The sequence below is a fragment of the Clupea harengus genome, chromosome 22 (assembly GCF_900700415.2).
Source record: "Clupea harengus chromosome 22, Ch_v2.0.2, whole genome shotgun sequence".
In the NCBI taxonomy this organism is placed as follows: domain Eukaryota; kingdom Metazoa; phylum Chordata; class Actinopteri; order Clupeiformes; family Clupeidae; genus Clupea; species Clupea harengus.
The window spans coordinates 14,366,192-14,382,235 of NC_045173.1; the positions used below are offsets into that span (position 1 = coordinate 14,366,192).

At 43.8% G+C, this 16,044-nt stretch overlaps 1 protein-coding gene across 15 annotated transcripts in view; it reads right to left on the minus strand.

Annotated features, from left to right (window-relative positions):
• Positions 1 to 230: 230 nt before the first annotated feature.
• The window catches only part of LOC105889427 (receptor-type tyrosine-protein phosphatase mu-like), a 133,536-nt gene continuing 117,722 nt past the window's right edge, over positions 231 to 16,044 (minus strand). For 8 of the 15 annotated variants that reach the window (XM_042702992.1, XM_042702990.1, XM_031559844.2 and 5 more), the window contains 9 exons: positions 14,833 to 14,949; positions 14,363 to 14,535; positions 12,026 to 12,161; positions 9,214 to 9,363; positions 8,717 to 8,890; positions 8,407 to 8,538; positions 5,091 to 5,216; positions 3,995 to 4,158; positions 1,896 to 2,187 (listed from right to left, as the gene is read on the minus strand). In XM_042702992.1, the coding sequence (XP_042558926.1) occupies positions 1,977 to 2,187; positions 3,995 to 4,158; positions 5,091 to 5,216; positions 8,407 to 8,538; positions 8,717 to 8,890; positions 9,214 to 9,363; positions 12,026 to 12,161; positions 14,363 to 14,535; positions 14,833 to 14,949 (1,383 nt within the window). In that variant the 3' untranslated portion in view covers positions 1,896 to 1,976. Of the gene's footprint in view, positions 1,498 to 1,895; positions 2,188 to 3,994; positions 4,159 to 5,090; positions 5,217 to 8,406; positions 8,539 to 8,716; positions 8,891 to 9,213; positions 9,364 to 12,025; positions 12,162 to 14,362; positions 14,536 to 14,832; positions 14,950 to 16,044 lie in introns of those variants that run through there. The other 7 variants (XM_031559846.2, XM_031559845.2, XM_031559851.2 and 4 more) reach the window with 3 other exon arrangements.

Genomic DNA, 16,044 nt, shown 5'->3' on the forward strand with positions numbered 1-16,044 from the left:
ATTCATCGTCTACTTTACATTACAGATGGCACACGCTGCGCTCAAAGGACATTTGTATTTGCCTCGACCACGTACTGAACCTGCTGTTTCTAGCAATCTGTAATTGGTAATCAAAAACAGCAGTAAGGAGCAGTAAGGACCTCAGCATACATGTTACCTCTTCATCTGCCAGATTTCTCACTAATACTCCATTCCCCTAACCAGAACATAATACACTAAACAAGTATGGATACATGTCATATATTTAATTTCTTTCAACCAAATGGTTTCAAATTTGACAATATCATCGGTGCAATAGAATGTATTCACCCTTAACTATGATTGTCACTGTTTCTCACACACAACAAAAGTTAAAAACAAACAAATAAAAAACACCAAAAATAATAAATATTCTTGCTAGGCTTGAAATATTTACAATATTGACATTATCAATGGGAGTAGCGCCGAAAGAATGGCCGAGACAGAGAAACATAGCATATAGAGAACCTTTGGATACTTTAAACGTGACCACTGTCAAAACAATGGGTCTTCACTTTTGCCAAAATAGCCTTTAACGCACTTCAAAGTCACATACAGCTGTCTTTAGCACGGAGCAAAACTGACTGCACACTGATGCATAGAGCTCAAGAGACCGAAGCGAAGTCAACAGGCATTCATATATAATATCTATATAAACAGGGTGCCTCCTGTCCTCCAGCCAGTCCAGATCGCAGGCTACTCAGCGCTGATTCTGACGTTATCTCAGACCAATCAGGCATATGTGGTCTGGTTTTGCAATTGATAAAAAAAAAAAAAATAGTTTAACAGGTATCGCATTATTATCAAATCACTTCATAACTCACATTTTAAGCTCTTAGAATGACATATAATGCATGGTATATAGGCTATATACACTTGACTCTTTGACAAATGCAATACTGCTGTGATAGTAAACTGCCATCCATCTGGAATATTCTCTCTCTTCAATCTGTACCAAGGCAGTCAGCAGAAAGGGTGGGTATAAAATATTCATGTCACGGTAAAAACATTTTCAAACCAAACACTTTCACTGAAGCCGATGGGAGGACGCTCACAAACCACACCGTAATCTGGCATGAAGGCCACGGTAACCTCGGGATCAGAGGTCAGCGCGCGGGCAGAGAAGAGAGTGTCTGGACTTCCAGGGTTGCCTTTACTCCAGTGGAAAGTTGTGTTTTGTTTTCCAATGTTCCAATGATCCAGAAACGTAGGACTTTAGAGCTTGACCGCTTGAGAGCCGGATGAGTCCCATAGTGATGATGAATAAGCCAGGCCAACAGAAATGTGTTTGTAGAGATATACACACTGTCCAAACAGTTACAACTTCTGCAAGACAAGAGAATCCACACGTACACAGGCACACCCTCAGTTCAGATCACTTCTAGGTCCCAAAAACTCTGTTCCTGTCTGGGCATCATGGGAAAATTATCCAGAATTTAAATACTCCAGTGCCACCTCATAGCAGAATTTATACTGGTCCTGAAAAAAAAGAGAACACAAAGTTAGAAAAACCTTGAAATAAGTAAATAAAAGCTGTCAGGTACTTATGTGTATACCCCTTATTTATGCATTTTCGATTATAGACTACCGCTGACCTTACATCTACACTCTAGTTCACAGAGTTGCACTACGATTACGCACCCATGCTTGTGCATGCCCTGGTTATTCATATTCACCTCCTCAGACATTAAATTAGGCCTAACGAGGGGGCTGTGATGGCTAACGAGGAGGAATGTAAACACAGCCCCTCTTCTGCTGGACGCTCAGACTCCTCTATTAAACACAGACATCTTAATGACTAAGGCAGGCCCGTGGAAAGGCAGTGAGGTGTGTGTGTGTGTGTGTGGGGGGGGGGGGGGGTTAGTAAGTGCGGGGAGGGTGGTTGAAGTCTTGAGTACCTGTGTTTGTCTGTGTGTGGGGGGATCAGTGTGCTGATGATGTTTGTCCATGTATAATATTTAGTCACTGTCACATTCGTGTCTGAAATGTGCAGTCGGCCAAATAACCAAGGTGAGTGTGTGTATATTCCATACCAGCATGTCCACCATGTTGGGTTTGTTGTTGCGTAGCGTCTTGACGGCGTTGAACACGTCCACAGCGCGCTGGTGTCGCAGCATCTCACTCACAATGCTGATGGCACAGAAGGTCCCGCTGCGACCACCACCATTCCTAAAATAACAGATCATACATAGGTCGAAGGTCAGGGTTCACAGGGTCCTAAACCAACAACAGCAGAGTCATTTAAGTTTTGTTATTCACATAGGCAGTGTTTTCTCATCGCAGTGGGTGTTTATTTTTTGGTAACTTGATGGCCTCTTCTCTGGTACAGACCAATCTTCTAAAAAAACAACAAGTAGTGTATTTTGCATTATTAAACTCCATCAGGAAAGAGAAAGAGATTGATATCATGAATATACCTGATGTGCATGTGTTTCTGTGTCTGTGTGTGAGAAAGAAAGAGACTTACAGACACTGTATGATGGTGTGTCCCTTATGTTTGTTGACTGCAGTGTGTGTGTGTATGTCCATGCAGTGGCGTTTCTACATTAGGGGCAGGTGGGGCACTGCCCCACCAGATCCAGATGACACTGTTGTGCAGAAAGCTCAATACGTTCGTACTTCGCGGCAAAATATATATATATATTTTTTTTTATGCAAAGTAGCGTGAATATGTGTGTGAATAAACTTGACTCACAAGCATTATAGTCTTGTTTTGGAGTAATTTGATTTGTGTGTTTTTCTGTCTGTGTGCTTGCTCTGTGAAATGCTGCTCTCCGCTGTCCCTCCCTTTCCGGTGGGGCAACAGCCCACGCTGCCCCACCGTTACCATGGAAACACCAATGAGCGTGAACCACACAGGCCAAAGTTAACATTGAGCGGTGGGGCACTTTCAGATGTGCCCCACGAAATCTGCCTGGCAACTAGACTGGAATAATGCGAAAACCGCGAGACCTGTACCCCGTGACTAAGAAAAAAAAAAAAAACATACAGTCAGATCAAAATCAGACAGATCAATGGCAGTAACGTTACTGCTAGTTAGCTATCGCTAGTTTTCGAGTATTTTGGAAGTGTTTTAATTCAGCCTACAATGAATAATGTAGACTAGTTGTTGAGGGTGCAATTTAGTACATTGTCGTTGGAAGATAAATTAGAAATTAAACGTTTGGGGCCACACAAAAGGATTAAGACATTCACAAGAAACACGATGGGACAGCAGAGACTGAACGCCCTCTCCATGCTTTCCATTGAAAACCTGTTTGTTCATGGACTGGTGGATTTTAACAGCAAAGTCATCGAGAGGTTTGCTCAAGCAAAGAACCACCGCACCAACTTCCTATTTCATTTAAGTGATCTGCATTGGTGAGTCAAACCTGTATTTTTTGGAGCTGATGGATGTATCAATGCAATCTGCAAGGACATCGTCTTTTTACAAAGTTTTGTTCATTTAGCAGCATGTTTTGTTGCTGTTATTTGTTTAAGTTGTGCCTTTCGCTTCATATTGTATGCCACACGTGTGCCACAAGCTTAATAAATTAGTCAAGTTATTTGAGCTATGTGTCTGTCTAATCTTGTTACTTTGTTGCAATCATTTTACTTTAATGCTGTATTATAGGCAACATCTTTGTGTTGCGCTGAGCGCTGAAGCATGTGAAATGTATTTGAAATAGGATTTCTGCTCCCTGCTGGCACTCAAAATGCAGCCCATAACATATCTTACTGGTCTACTGCTTATAATAATCAGCTACCTCTAGTTTTTGACGGTGACATGAAGTCATACAAAATTGCCCCACCAGAAATTTCAGGCTAAAATCGCCACTGTGTCCATGTGTGTGTATTACCGTGTGTGTGTATGGAAAGAGACTTGCAGGCAGCATACGACCCTTATGTTTGTTTCTCTTGTTTGTGTGCTGATTTGACTATTGTGTGTGTGTGTGTGTGTGTGTGTGTGTGTGTGTGTGTGTGTGCAGAGACTTACAGACAGTGTACTACGGTGCGTCCCTCCCCTCCGTCGTACTCATCCTGCCACTTGTCCACTTGGTGGATGAGTTTGAGGAGGGAGCGTTTGGACACGGGTGTGTCGCGGTACATGGGCCAGCCCAGGAACTGGAACTGCTGCACCATCCGATAGCCGTCCTGAGGCTACACGGCAACACACAAAACACAGCCCAGTTAGGTCAACACACACACACACACAAAACACAGTTAGGTCACACACACACACACACACACACACACACACACACACACACACACACACACACACACAATTGGGCAAATGGACAGATTGGTGATTGGATGGTGGGGTATATAAGATGATAGGTGATTGCTTTGACAGGCGATGTCTGGAGCAATTTAAGGGGAAATATGATTGGATGTTTGGGTATGTGAGGGTAAAGGTGAATGGATTGACACGTGATGTCCTGTGTTCCGAGAATGAGAAAAAGCCCTCAGCAGGTTGCCATGGCATTTTGTCATGATTACTGGGCTGACAGGCCTCTAAGGAGCTTAACTGAGAGCAGGTGAGGTAAACATGGAGGTCATGTGTGAGGTGTGTTTGTGTGTGTGTGTGTGTGTGTGAGTGGGGGGGGGGTGTCTGTGTCTGTGTGTGTGTGTATGCACACCTCAGTGATTATTTTGAATGAACAGCATGAGTGGCAAGGACACTTACCGGGGTCCTCAAATGCCTTGCTAGTTTGTGTATATACAGTATGTTCATACATGGGAGTGTGTGTGTGTGTATATGCACACGCAGGTGTTGGCTACTTCGCCCAACTCAGTGGCTAGCAAGGTTGTGGGTGTACATTCATATATGTGAGTGTGTGGGTATGTAACTGTGTGTGTGTGTGTGTGTGTGTGTGTGTGTGTGTGTGTGTGTGTGTGTGTGCATTCTTATTTGTGAGTGTGTGTGTGTGTGTGTGTGTGTGTGTGTGCATGTATTCAGATTTAAGTGTTTGCTACTTAGCTATGTTCATATATGAGAATGTGTGGGTGTGTAAGTGCGTGTGTGTGTCTGTGTGTATGTTCATATATGGGAGTGTGTGGGTGTGTAAGTGTGTGTGTGTGTTCCCTACCCGTGCTGCATTGTAGATGCGGAATATTCTGCTGATGACGTCCTCTTCCAGATCAGCCGACACAAACTCCACCTGCAGGGGACCGTGGCGATGGACCCCATTCTCTGGCCAATACTGAGGACACAGCTGGAGAACATACACACACACACACACACAGAGGAGAGATCAGAGCAAATGGAGTAGAGATGTCATTGCATGATTGCCTTTCATCAGATGAACGTGTAAAGCGAGCAGCGCCTCTGTTCTAAACCCAAACACGGGATTCAAACAAAAGGATTAGCCATGCTAAGCTGCCGTCCACATCAGTACTCGCTGCATAAAGAGGAGGAAGAGAGGGAGGATAAAACACACACTCGTCTGTGGATGAGGAGTGCGAGATGCAATAAATATTAAATGATTTAAGCTCTGTGTATGTAGGAGAGGAAACTGTTCTCATGATGGCTCTTGTCATCAAGGCCTCAGATCAAGCAGCCTGCTCTCATATTCATGAGATTCTCTGTCTGATTGTTAAATCACTACTCTACTTCTTCATTAAGACAATGTACACACAGCCTGCTTTGATACACAGCAGGAACATCACTGCATTTCCTTTTTGTAAAGGAATTAGTGATCAAAACGTGTATTGTGTGTGTGTGTGTGTGTGTGTGTGTGTGTGTGTGTGTGTGTGTGTGTGTGTGTGTTTACTAGAAGTTTTCTCAGTTGTTTCAGGGCTATCTGGAGACACTATACACAGTAAATCTAAAAGAAACTTCCTACACAGCAAATGTCACCAAGAGATGGCTCTCACCTACCCATACAAAGCACAGAGAGTCGAAGACTATGCTTTAATGAAACCTTCGAGTTTAGATTCTCATGTCTCTTCTGTCTATACAATTACCCTCACGCTGTTCTTTATTCTAATCTTAGTCTGTGAGTGTGTGTGCCTTTATCTCTCTATCTCTCTGTATGTGTGTGTGTGTGTGTGAGAGGGAGACGTTGTAGGTTTGTGTGTGTATATCACCTGAGGCCCCCGATCTTTGTGGCCACAATGAGAATATTCAATGAGAGGCAGAGCTGTGGGGGTGAAGTGTGTGTTTTTGGGTTTGTGTGTGTGTGTGTGTGTGTGTGTGTGTGTGTGTGTGTGTGTGTGTGTGTGTGTGTTGGGTCAAGGGAGGGTCTTTGATCAGGGATGTTATGACAGGGCCTCAGGCTCAAACACAGACACAGACACACACACACACACACACACACAGACACACACATAAACACTCACACACACATTTGTAGGTACACTGGAATTCGTCCATTGTGGTTGACTTTAATCAGTAACTTGTCTATGGGTTCCCCCGGAAACTACGTCAGGTTTTACCTGTCATAAAAATGTAACCTGATGCTTTTCTTAACCACGCCCACCTGAGCGTGGATAATAGCCGCATCTCCCCAGATGTGACTCTCTCTCTGTCGGCGCCCACCTGGCCAGGACCTCTTCAGCTCTCCCTCCCGGCCTCGACCGAGGAGCAAGCCTCTTTGACCTCCTCTCACCTCAGGCATCGCCTGCACACGGTGAAGAACTACTCTCTTTGTTCTCACTTCTTACGGCCGACATATGCCTAAGATCTCAGTCACCGAACTGATAAGTGAGACGCAGTAAGTTTAGCGAAAGCAGCTAACGATAGACCTGCTAGCTAACTCCACACAACGGGAACAAAAGGCAGACTGCAACGTTCTGAGCGATCAAATCCTCCGATCTAAACTGCAGGGACACAGACATCACAGCAAGGACAACTTTCTCCATTTACGGACGGCATCATCTCTTCTCTGCCTTATCCACATCGGACCAGCCCAACACTTTTCCCAAAGGACTGGTAACTGACATTAACTGGGCATTTAGCTATCCTAGCTATTCACAACCTGGCTAAGCATAAGACTGTTTACATGCCATTGTTCATGTGTTTCATATGTTTTGTTTACTGAACGTAAATGTTTATATATTTTCATTGTTAGTTGGTAGTTGGCTTCGCCACACCATCTGGGTTATCGTTAGGATTGCTTCTCAGACACATCGGGTCTTGCATGCATCACTAACCATTTCCCTCTTTTCTAACATGGCATCTTAATCGCGCACGATTACGCATACATTGGCCTTCACATAGCCTCACACGCGAAGAGAATACTCGAACTTCGCGCTGCATATAGGCTCGTCCTTGTTCACATCACATGTATGTTCGCGTACGTGCACACACATGCACGCGGAACTACGGTGATCAGACAAAGGAACACACACACACATTCTTTCTGGCGCGCTCCTAACAGCGCAACCCCGAGCTCACAAGCTCACACACACACTCCCTCTCGATTACACATACACCTATTCCTTCAATTCATTGGTTAGTTACATTTAGCTAGATTACATATTGTGTGTTATTTTCTTATCATTGTGTAAATAAATACTTTGATTTATATACGCTGGTTTATTTAATGTTGCACAAGAATGGACGTTGCCAACCTCTTCTATTCAGAATTCTAATGACCTTCAACTATACTATTAGTAAGGTAACTTTGGTTGTAGTTATTAATTTAATTATTAATCGGAGTTCCAAATTGATAGTATAATATATTTTATGAGACTGATATATTTAACGAGACTGATTTGTGGATTATCATTATTTTGACCACGTGGAGGACACTACACTTTGTGTGGCGCCCCCTAGGTGTTCAACTTAATTGATCTGCCTTTGTGTTGAATGGTTGATGCCTGTCCAATCGGGTGAGACAACTATTGTTGCTGTTGCAAGGACAGCACCAGTGTGTCTTGGTGGCCCTCGCAAAGACGGTATCACAATTTACACACAATTGCACCCACATTCACCCGGCTCCTGCTCACAGGGTAAGTTACCTACATAGTCTGGTACTCCCATGTGAGGCTGGTACCAATTTCACCTACACATTCACACACCTGCATCTCACTTCACCTTTTTCATATCTTGTGTGCCAAGGGGTTTTATTAAAACCTACAGTCTCTCGCTTCTTGAACATAAGTTTAGATTTCATAAAGTTCTCTTTGGATAAGTCACTTTCCCGAAGGGCCCAAGGCAGAGAGAGAGACAGAGAGCACTGAGAGAGAGAGAGAGCATTGAGAGGAAGAAAAGTGAAAGGACTATGCTAATCAAGTGTGAGTTCCATATGTGCAATGCTTTCAACGCATCAAAGTTCAATTCAAACATGTTTTCCTTCTGTCTCTGTCTATCTGCCCCAAACACATAGACACACCCACACAAACAAACAAACACAGGTAAACACACACAAACAAACATACACACATACACCCTGGGTGTACCTGAGCGGGGTCAACGTCGTTGAGCATGACGATGGAGGTACAGTGGTAGTCCAACACCAGCCTCCAGAAGTCTTTCACTGTGTTTGGCAAGGGATGCTGGGTAACAATGAATGCAGATGGCTGCTTGTAGCTCTGTGAGTGGAACAGAAAGAGAGGTATAACAGATTAGACTTGATTCGGAGGTAAAGAGGCAATTTGTGATTGAAATTACATACACACACACACACATATCCATGCAAATTCTCTCTCACTTATACACACACACGTAGATACATGGATCCCTCATTCACACACACACACACACACTCACATCCATAAGTGCTGCATTGATGTAGTTGCTGCTCTCTCCATCGATGGTGATGAGGAAGGGCAGACAGCGGTCAGGTGGGAGAACGTCCATGCAGCGGTTCTTCTCATGGTTCCGTGGGAGCAGAGCAATGCTGCAGTCCTCCACACGCAGTGTTGGAGTCACCATATTCAGCGTCTGCAGAACCCAGAGGGAACACACCAGAACCCACACAGAACATCAGAAAAGAGTAGAGAAGGCATGGATAAGCCTGCAGAGATGGGTGTGGTAGATAAAGATGGGCCACCCAGTTGAGATGGGTTTGGTAGAGTACAATGGGTCATCTAGCCAATGTGGGGTGAGGGGTACATAAGTCGGTTCATTTAACACCCAAAACTTTTTATTGTTTTATTGGAATAAACAGATGATATAAACCAGACTCAATAATAATGTATCGGACTTTCTGAAAGGCCTTTTTTTCTTTTCCACTCTGTGATCTTTGACCCCCACTGCATGCTCACCCTGAACTCCTCCTTGATCTGACTGGAGTTGGTTTGGGGGTCCAATCGGTTCATCTCGTAGTAGATGGAGCGCAGCTGATTGGCTGGAATGGTGGTGTCACCGCAGAGGCACGCCTCCAGGATGGCGTCGTGGATGAAGACGTACTGCTCCTGAGAAGGGACAAACAGCACCCTCAGTAAAGCATGCAGTAGCCTAACATACTGTTCGGTTTATCACTCTATAATAATCCACTCTTATTCTCTGATACATTACTCCACACTGACATTTAGATCTGCTCAGGTTTGGTGTTGGTGTAAGTGTCAGTCAAATCAAGCTGACTGAACACAGACATCTGATTCAAATTTGGACTGGATCTGTTTTAGAGTCACTTTATATGTGGGTACCCAACATAGTCAATCACAGATTACAGATTGACGATCAAGAGGTACATTAGACACACAAGTCATCCTTCCACTCGCTCTCATCAAAACACCACCTCCTCATACCCCTCCTCTCCTCTCACCAGAACACCTCCTCCTACCCCTCCTCACTCCCTCAGACTGGGATGTAAAACTCTCCAACTTGTAACACTTCCTTCATGCCACAGCTGGTGCCGTCATCAACACCTGAGGAGCGTGAGTGGGATTTCCTTTTGGCGTGCAATAGCGTCTCCTAATTATCATGAGTAATTCAGGTTTCTCTGTGCCCCCATCACAGTGTGGCGTGGGAGGGGCTGACGTGGTCCCGAAGACCCGAACCTCACATCCACCCCCCACGAGAGCAGTGAAGTGGAGCACATTCAGTGCCTGATGGAAATCACTTCTGAAGTGACATTCTGAGAGGACATTTCCCTGTCACGTCTGACTAAAACATCTTTAGTGTAGGGGTCACTGGTTTTATTCTCAGACTAGTGTTTGTGTGTGACGTAAGATAGCAGCTATGCTTTTCACTTCAATTTATTACTAATGATTTTATCACTTAGATCTATAGTAGGTGTTCAGCACTCAAAAAAGAGAAGAAAAGCGAAAGAAAATCATTGAGACATACAATATTCAATGTCCCTTTCTACTCCAAGCAGCTAAAATAGTATGCAAGTGAAAAAACGAGTAAAATAATTCCTGCACCTAACTGGTTTTCTGCTAATGGGGATCACCTGCCACCGTGTCTGTGGAAAACAAACGGCCTGTGATGTCATTTCCTCTGACAGATCCATCTGCCCATGAAAAGGTAATCAACAGCCACAGGGGTGAAGCTGATGCCAACGCGACCAAACACCTCTGAGGCAAACACAGTCGAGAGAGCTGGGTTTCACACACACACGCACGCACGCTCACACGCACACACACACACACACACACACAGTCATATGCACATGCCTTTCACAATCAAATTCACACACACACTAGTGTACACATTCTCACTTAACACAAACACTGGCCTCATGCAGGAAGCAATAGATGAACATATTTCCTATTATTTTGTTTGCATCCATGATTTGTTCTTATTTTGTTAGTACCCCCATTGATTTCGGTGATTTACCAATGTTTTCTTATGTTTCTCTTAGGGAACAGAACATTTTGCCAAGAGCATTCTTAGAGCATTCTAACCAAGTTAGAATAAAACATATCATTTTCATAGTCCACAAAATTGTTTGTCCAAACGCAAAACAAGTCGAGTGCAAATTTGAGGAGCATGAAAAAACTTTTCACTTCAATTTCTTTCTCATTATTTTATTCCGTAGATCTAGAGTAGGTGTCCGGTCAGCTCAGAAGAGGGTGACAAAAAAAGACTAACGATACCTCTTACCCTTTCTGTTAAACAAGTACTCAAGCAAAAAAAAAAAAAACACTGCTTGTGATGTCAACATGTAAATCCCTCTGATAGATCCATGTGCCCATGAAAAGGTAATCAACAGCCACAGGGCGATGCCAACAAGGCAGGTCAACGCCAACGTGACCAAACACCCCTGAGGCAAACACAGCCGAGAAAGCTGGCTTGCACACACACACACACACACACACACACAAACACATACACACAGTAACACACACTCAAACACAGAAAGCCTCACAAGGAGTGTCAGACACCCTTATCCATTCATGTGTATGTCTCACTGAAACACATTCACATACATATACTCTCTCTCTCTCTCTCTCTCTCTCTCTCTCACACACACACACACACACACACACAGATACATAGCTATGCACACACGTACACTTTGAAGGTGACTGAACCTGAGGGGTAGCTGCAATATGAGGTCCCTGGTTGGTCCAGTCATGCTCTGCATGTCATCTATGAAACATTTGCCCATTAAGTCCAATGGTGCTTGTGATTCAGTGGAATTACAGGGAAATGGTGCGTTGAGTGTGAGTAGCACAGCACCCAGATGGTGTGTGTGTGTGTGTGTGTGTGTGTGTGTGTGTGTGTGTGTGTGTGTGTGTGTGTGTGTGTGTGTGTGTGTGTGTGTGTGTGTGTGTGTGTGTGTGTGTGTGTGTGTGTGTGTGTGTGTGTGTGTGTGTGTGTGTGTGTGTGTGTGTGTGTGATGGGTTAGTTTGATTGTGTATGTATATATTGGGAGACTCTTAAAAGAGTCAACAGATCCTGTTAAATTATCCCTGCATGGGGTCTCATTCTCACTCTCTCTCTCTCTATCTCTCTCACAAACAAACACACGGCATGATGATATTAGGATATGGGGTGAAATGGTGTGTTGTGACACATCAGCTTGATTTCCTCTGCTGTTGATGCCCACATCATCATTTCTGTGTTTGTGAGAGTGAGTGTGTGAACATGTGCTGTGTATGCATGTCAATGTGTGTGTGCTCATACCTCTGTCTGTACCATGTTGATGCGCCGTGATCGTAGCTCTCTCACACAGTTGTAGATGTCGACCACGCCCTCTCTCTCCGCCATATCCAGCATGATGTCAATCACAACGAAGCAGCCAGTCCGGCCCGCCCCCGCACTGCAGATAGACCAATCACAACACAGACTAAGACGGAATGTAATTGCCAGCCATCTCCTGATTGGAATATTTCCACTCAGTCCTGCAGACTTATCAGTGAAATGTCCAATGATACTTGGTAAGTCGACAAAAAGTGTTAATTTGTGGTTTATTTATGCAAAACATAACACACCCCATTCACCTGTGTTAAGCTGTGTAAATGTGTGAGGGATATGGCATGTTTAAATACCTATCCATAACCCTAATACACATCATATAACACCTCATACATTATGTAGCTTTTTTATTTAGTCATGAATTATTCCTAAAAACCTGCTTGCCACCTGGCTGAGGTGTCACCTCCATAAATAAGTGAGTCTAGAGTGAGACAGTCTCGAGTCTCCAGACAATTTACACTAAGACAGTCAATTTACACTAGTTAAAGTCCCACAGGTTAAAGTCAGATAGTTTAAGTCCCACAGGTTAAAGCCAGACAGTTCAAATTCAGTTAGTCTTGAGTCAGACAGTTTCCAGTCCCTAAACTCTGGTAGTGGCCAGTCAGCAGCTGATTCTGGAACACAGTGCTGCTGTACTGAACTGCTAGTGGCTGCAAAAACACACAAACAGTATTGGCACTTTACTCTCCTCGAAAACAGTTCAGAGTCAGACAGTTCATAGTCAGACAGACAGGTAGTCAGACAGACAGTACTGGCACTTTAATGCCACATTACTCTCCTCAAATATGAGGACACTGTGAATGTTCACATAGATTGAGGCAGTCATAGAGTCCCTCAATCACATACCACCCCCACAATATGGCTGCCAGAAATGATTGGCTATGAATAGTCCAAAACTATATTATCTTTCTTTACATATAATGTCAGTGTCATATGACTCCCATTAAAAATGAATGTTTGTTGAAGGACTTACATTTGAAAAGCCTACGTAAATGTTTAATGAAGAAGATTGTAACTGGATTCATATTGCAATCAGAAACAATGAATTATGAAAAATGACTGGGAACAATTCACACACACTTTAATGGCACTACTACTACACTCCCTCACAATATGGCTGCCAGTCTTTGCATTCACAGATCTGTGTATGAGCTCAATAGTCCTGGTATAGCTGATCGTAGAGCTAGGGTTCTCACATCAGTGCAGCTTTGGTAGAAATACCTCACCAAAGGAGGAACTATAGCCACATTAGAATATCCACATAAAAAAAGACGTAGAGACAGGAGATGATTGGCTATGAATAGTCTATTAATAATCCTCTCATCTTTACATGTCATGTGTGTATGACTGTCATATGACTCTCATTACAAATGCATGTCTGCTGAATGACTTATGCACTGAATGCACACATAAATGTTTCATGAACATGAAGGTGACCGGATTCATATAGTAACCACAAAAATGATCATGAAACAATTATGATAAATCATAATTAGACAAAACTTCACACACACACACACACACACACGCACACACACACACACACACACACACACACACACACACGCACACAGAGGAAACCCCCTGCAGCTGCTCTGTGTTGACCTTTCAACGTGGGCGAGAGTTTTATAGAGCAGTCCCTCTCTAGTGTGGGCGTCATGGTGATCGTTGCTTGGTGACATCTCCATCCTAGGGAGTGGCTGCCAGGCATAACCTCACTCCTAATTGGGGTCACTTAGCCCCCCCATGGACATGACACCTCCAAGAGGCCAGAGAGACTGAGGCTAGATGGGGGGGGGGGGGCTTGCCTACGTCCCACACGAGGTTAGAGACCCCCCACCCCAACCGAGCAGAGAAGAAATGAGAAAATAGGCTGCCTCAAGCCATTTCTGACTCTGGTGTGTGTGTACGTGCGTGTGTGTGCGTGCACGTGTGTGCGTGCGCGCGCGCGTGTGTGTGTGTGTGTGTGTGTGTCATACTAGTACGAGGATAGCTAGAAGAGGTAGACTCTTTTCTTTATTTGTCCTTGTAACAGGACTCTTCGTTTTCATTCTTTTGACGCCATCATTCTGTTCTACATAGATCTGGCAGGGCCCTGGTCTGGTCTAAAATACGAATGCTTAGAGATCTACTTAAACTACAATGGTACAAACACAGAAGGTAATCATTCAAAAAGCATTATGCAGCAAGGGTTTGGGGGAGGGTAACATGTGTCTTCAGGAAGGAGGAGAGAGGAGTGGGGAGTGTGTTTGTGAAGTGACCCACCTGCAGTGCACCACCATGGGGCCAGCGTTGGCATGGTTCTTGGCCTTCACCCGCCGGACGAAGCCCAGCAGCCCAGTGGCGTGGTAGGGAACACCATGGTCCGGCCACCCCGTGAAGTGGAACAGATGGATCTCCCGAATCTCATGAGCTCCCCTCTGTGGGTGAACACACACCTAAAAATAAGTACACACAGAAGCATATACACGTACCAGATACACACACAACAACAACAACAGCAAAATATGATATATTACCTAAATATACTCCACGGCATTGTGCTAACTTTCCATCTCTAAATCTCAGACCCAGTCTCACTGTGCTGTAAACATGGAGGCTCTTCATCACAGCAGTAAGTGCACACATTTAAATGGATGCCTTCCATCACCAGTGTTGTTTTTCTCTCTGGTGAGTGATCATGCTGAATGATGACCCTTAACCACTAAGACTGTTTTTCTCCTCGATGAGCTCACCTTCTCAACAGCCAAGGTCCTGATGACGTACTCAGACAAGAGCTGCGTCTCAATCAGAGTCACCTTCATGTCCCTGTACACCTCAGTGTCATCAGGCCAGTACTTACAACACTTCACCTGTGGGAGAGAAACACACAAATACACACCATTAGCACACACAAAAGCACAAAAGCACACACACACACACACACACACACACACACACACACACACACACACACACTACAGGCTTGCTGAATAAGTACTACTAAAAACAACTGCCAAGCAGACATGACTTGAATGAACTGACTCTTCTCCAGAGAAATCAGAGTTAGAACCAATGGATCATAAAAAACTTTCATATACTATAAAAACGAAATATTCTTATCGTCTAAAACTTCAACTGTTAATGAGACATTGGATAAAATGTAATACCTCTCAGCTATCGCTAACCTGTTCAATTCTCAAGAGTAGAAGAACTGCAAACAGTTTGGAATAGTTTACATATTGATGATGCATCTTAGAACCCTGAAAAGCCTCCACAAAAGATCTGTTTTTTTTTTTCCCTCAACCACATCCTCCCAGACCAGCAATAAAGCCTTCACCTATCTCACCATCTTTCACCCATAACACCATTTTCTCTCAGTGGTCTGGGTGCCAGTCAGAGACAGAAAGTCATTTTCACTCAGAATGAAGCGATTCACTCATGACAGCAGAGCCTATAAAAGCCACAGCGGCCAATCATGAATCATTTCACTGATGGGCTGAGCCGACCGTTCACCAATCTGCTTCATGTTTCATGCATAACACCCTTCCATAATGGCCTGTAGATAAATGTGGTGGATATCTTGTGTAGCTGAAAATGCAGATTGAGGTTGTAAGTTGAAATAATTCACTCTTGCTGCTGGAAGTGAGACCAGATATCAACTATGCAGGTAGACATCTCATTCCAGGAAGTGCTTTGTTCTTGAGTCCCTCACAATGAGTACCGACAGAAATATAAAATCCAGAAATCTGGCACATTCTGACACTGAGGGCTTTTTAACATTAAAGAACTTTCCAGTCTGTACAAATGGAGAATGAAATGCTGAGATATCCTTCATACCTACAATGACCCCTGTGTCTTACCACATGGCCAGAGGTCATGGCTTTAGATTTTTCACAGCATGAAAATGTTCATACCAGTCAATATAACTTATTTGTTTAAAAATGACAAATACATTTAATTAGTAT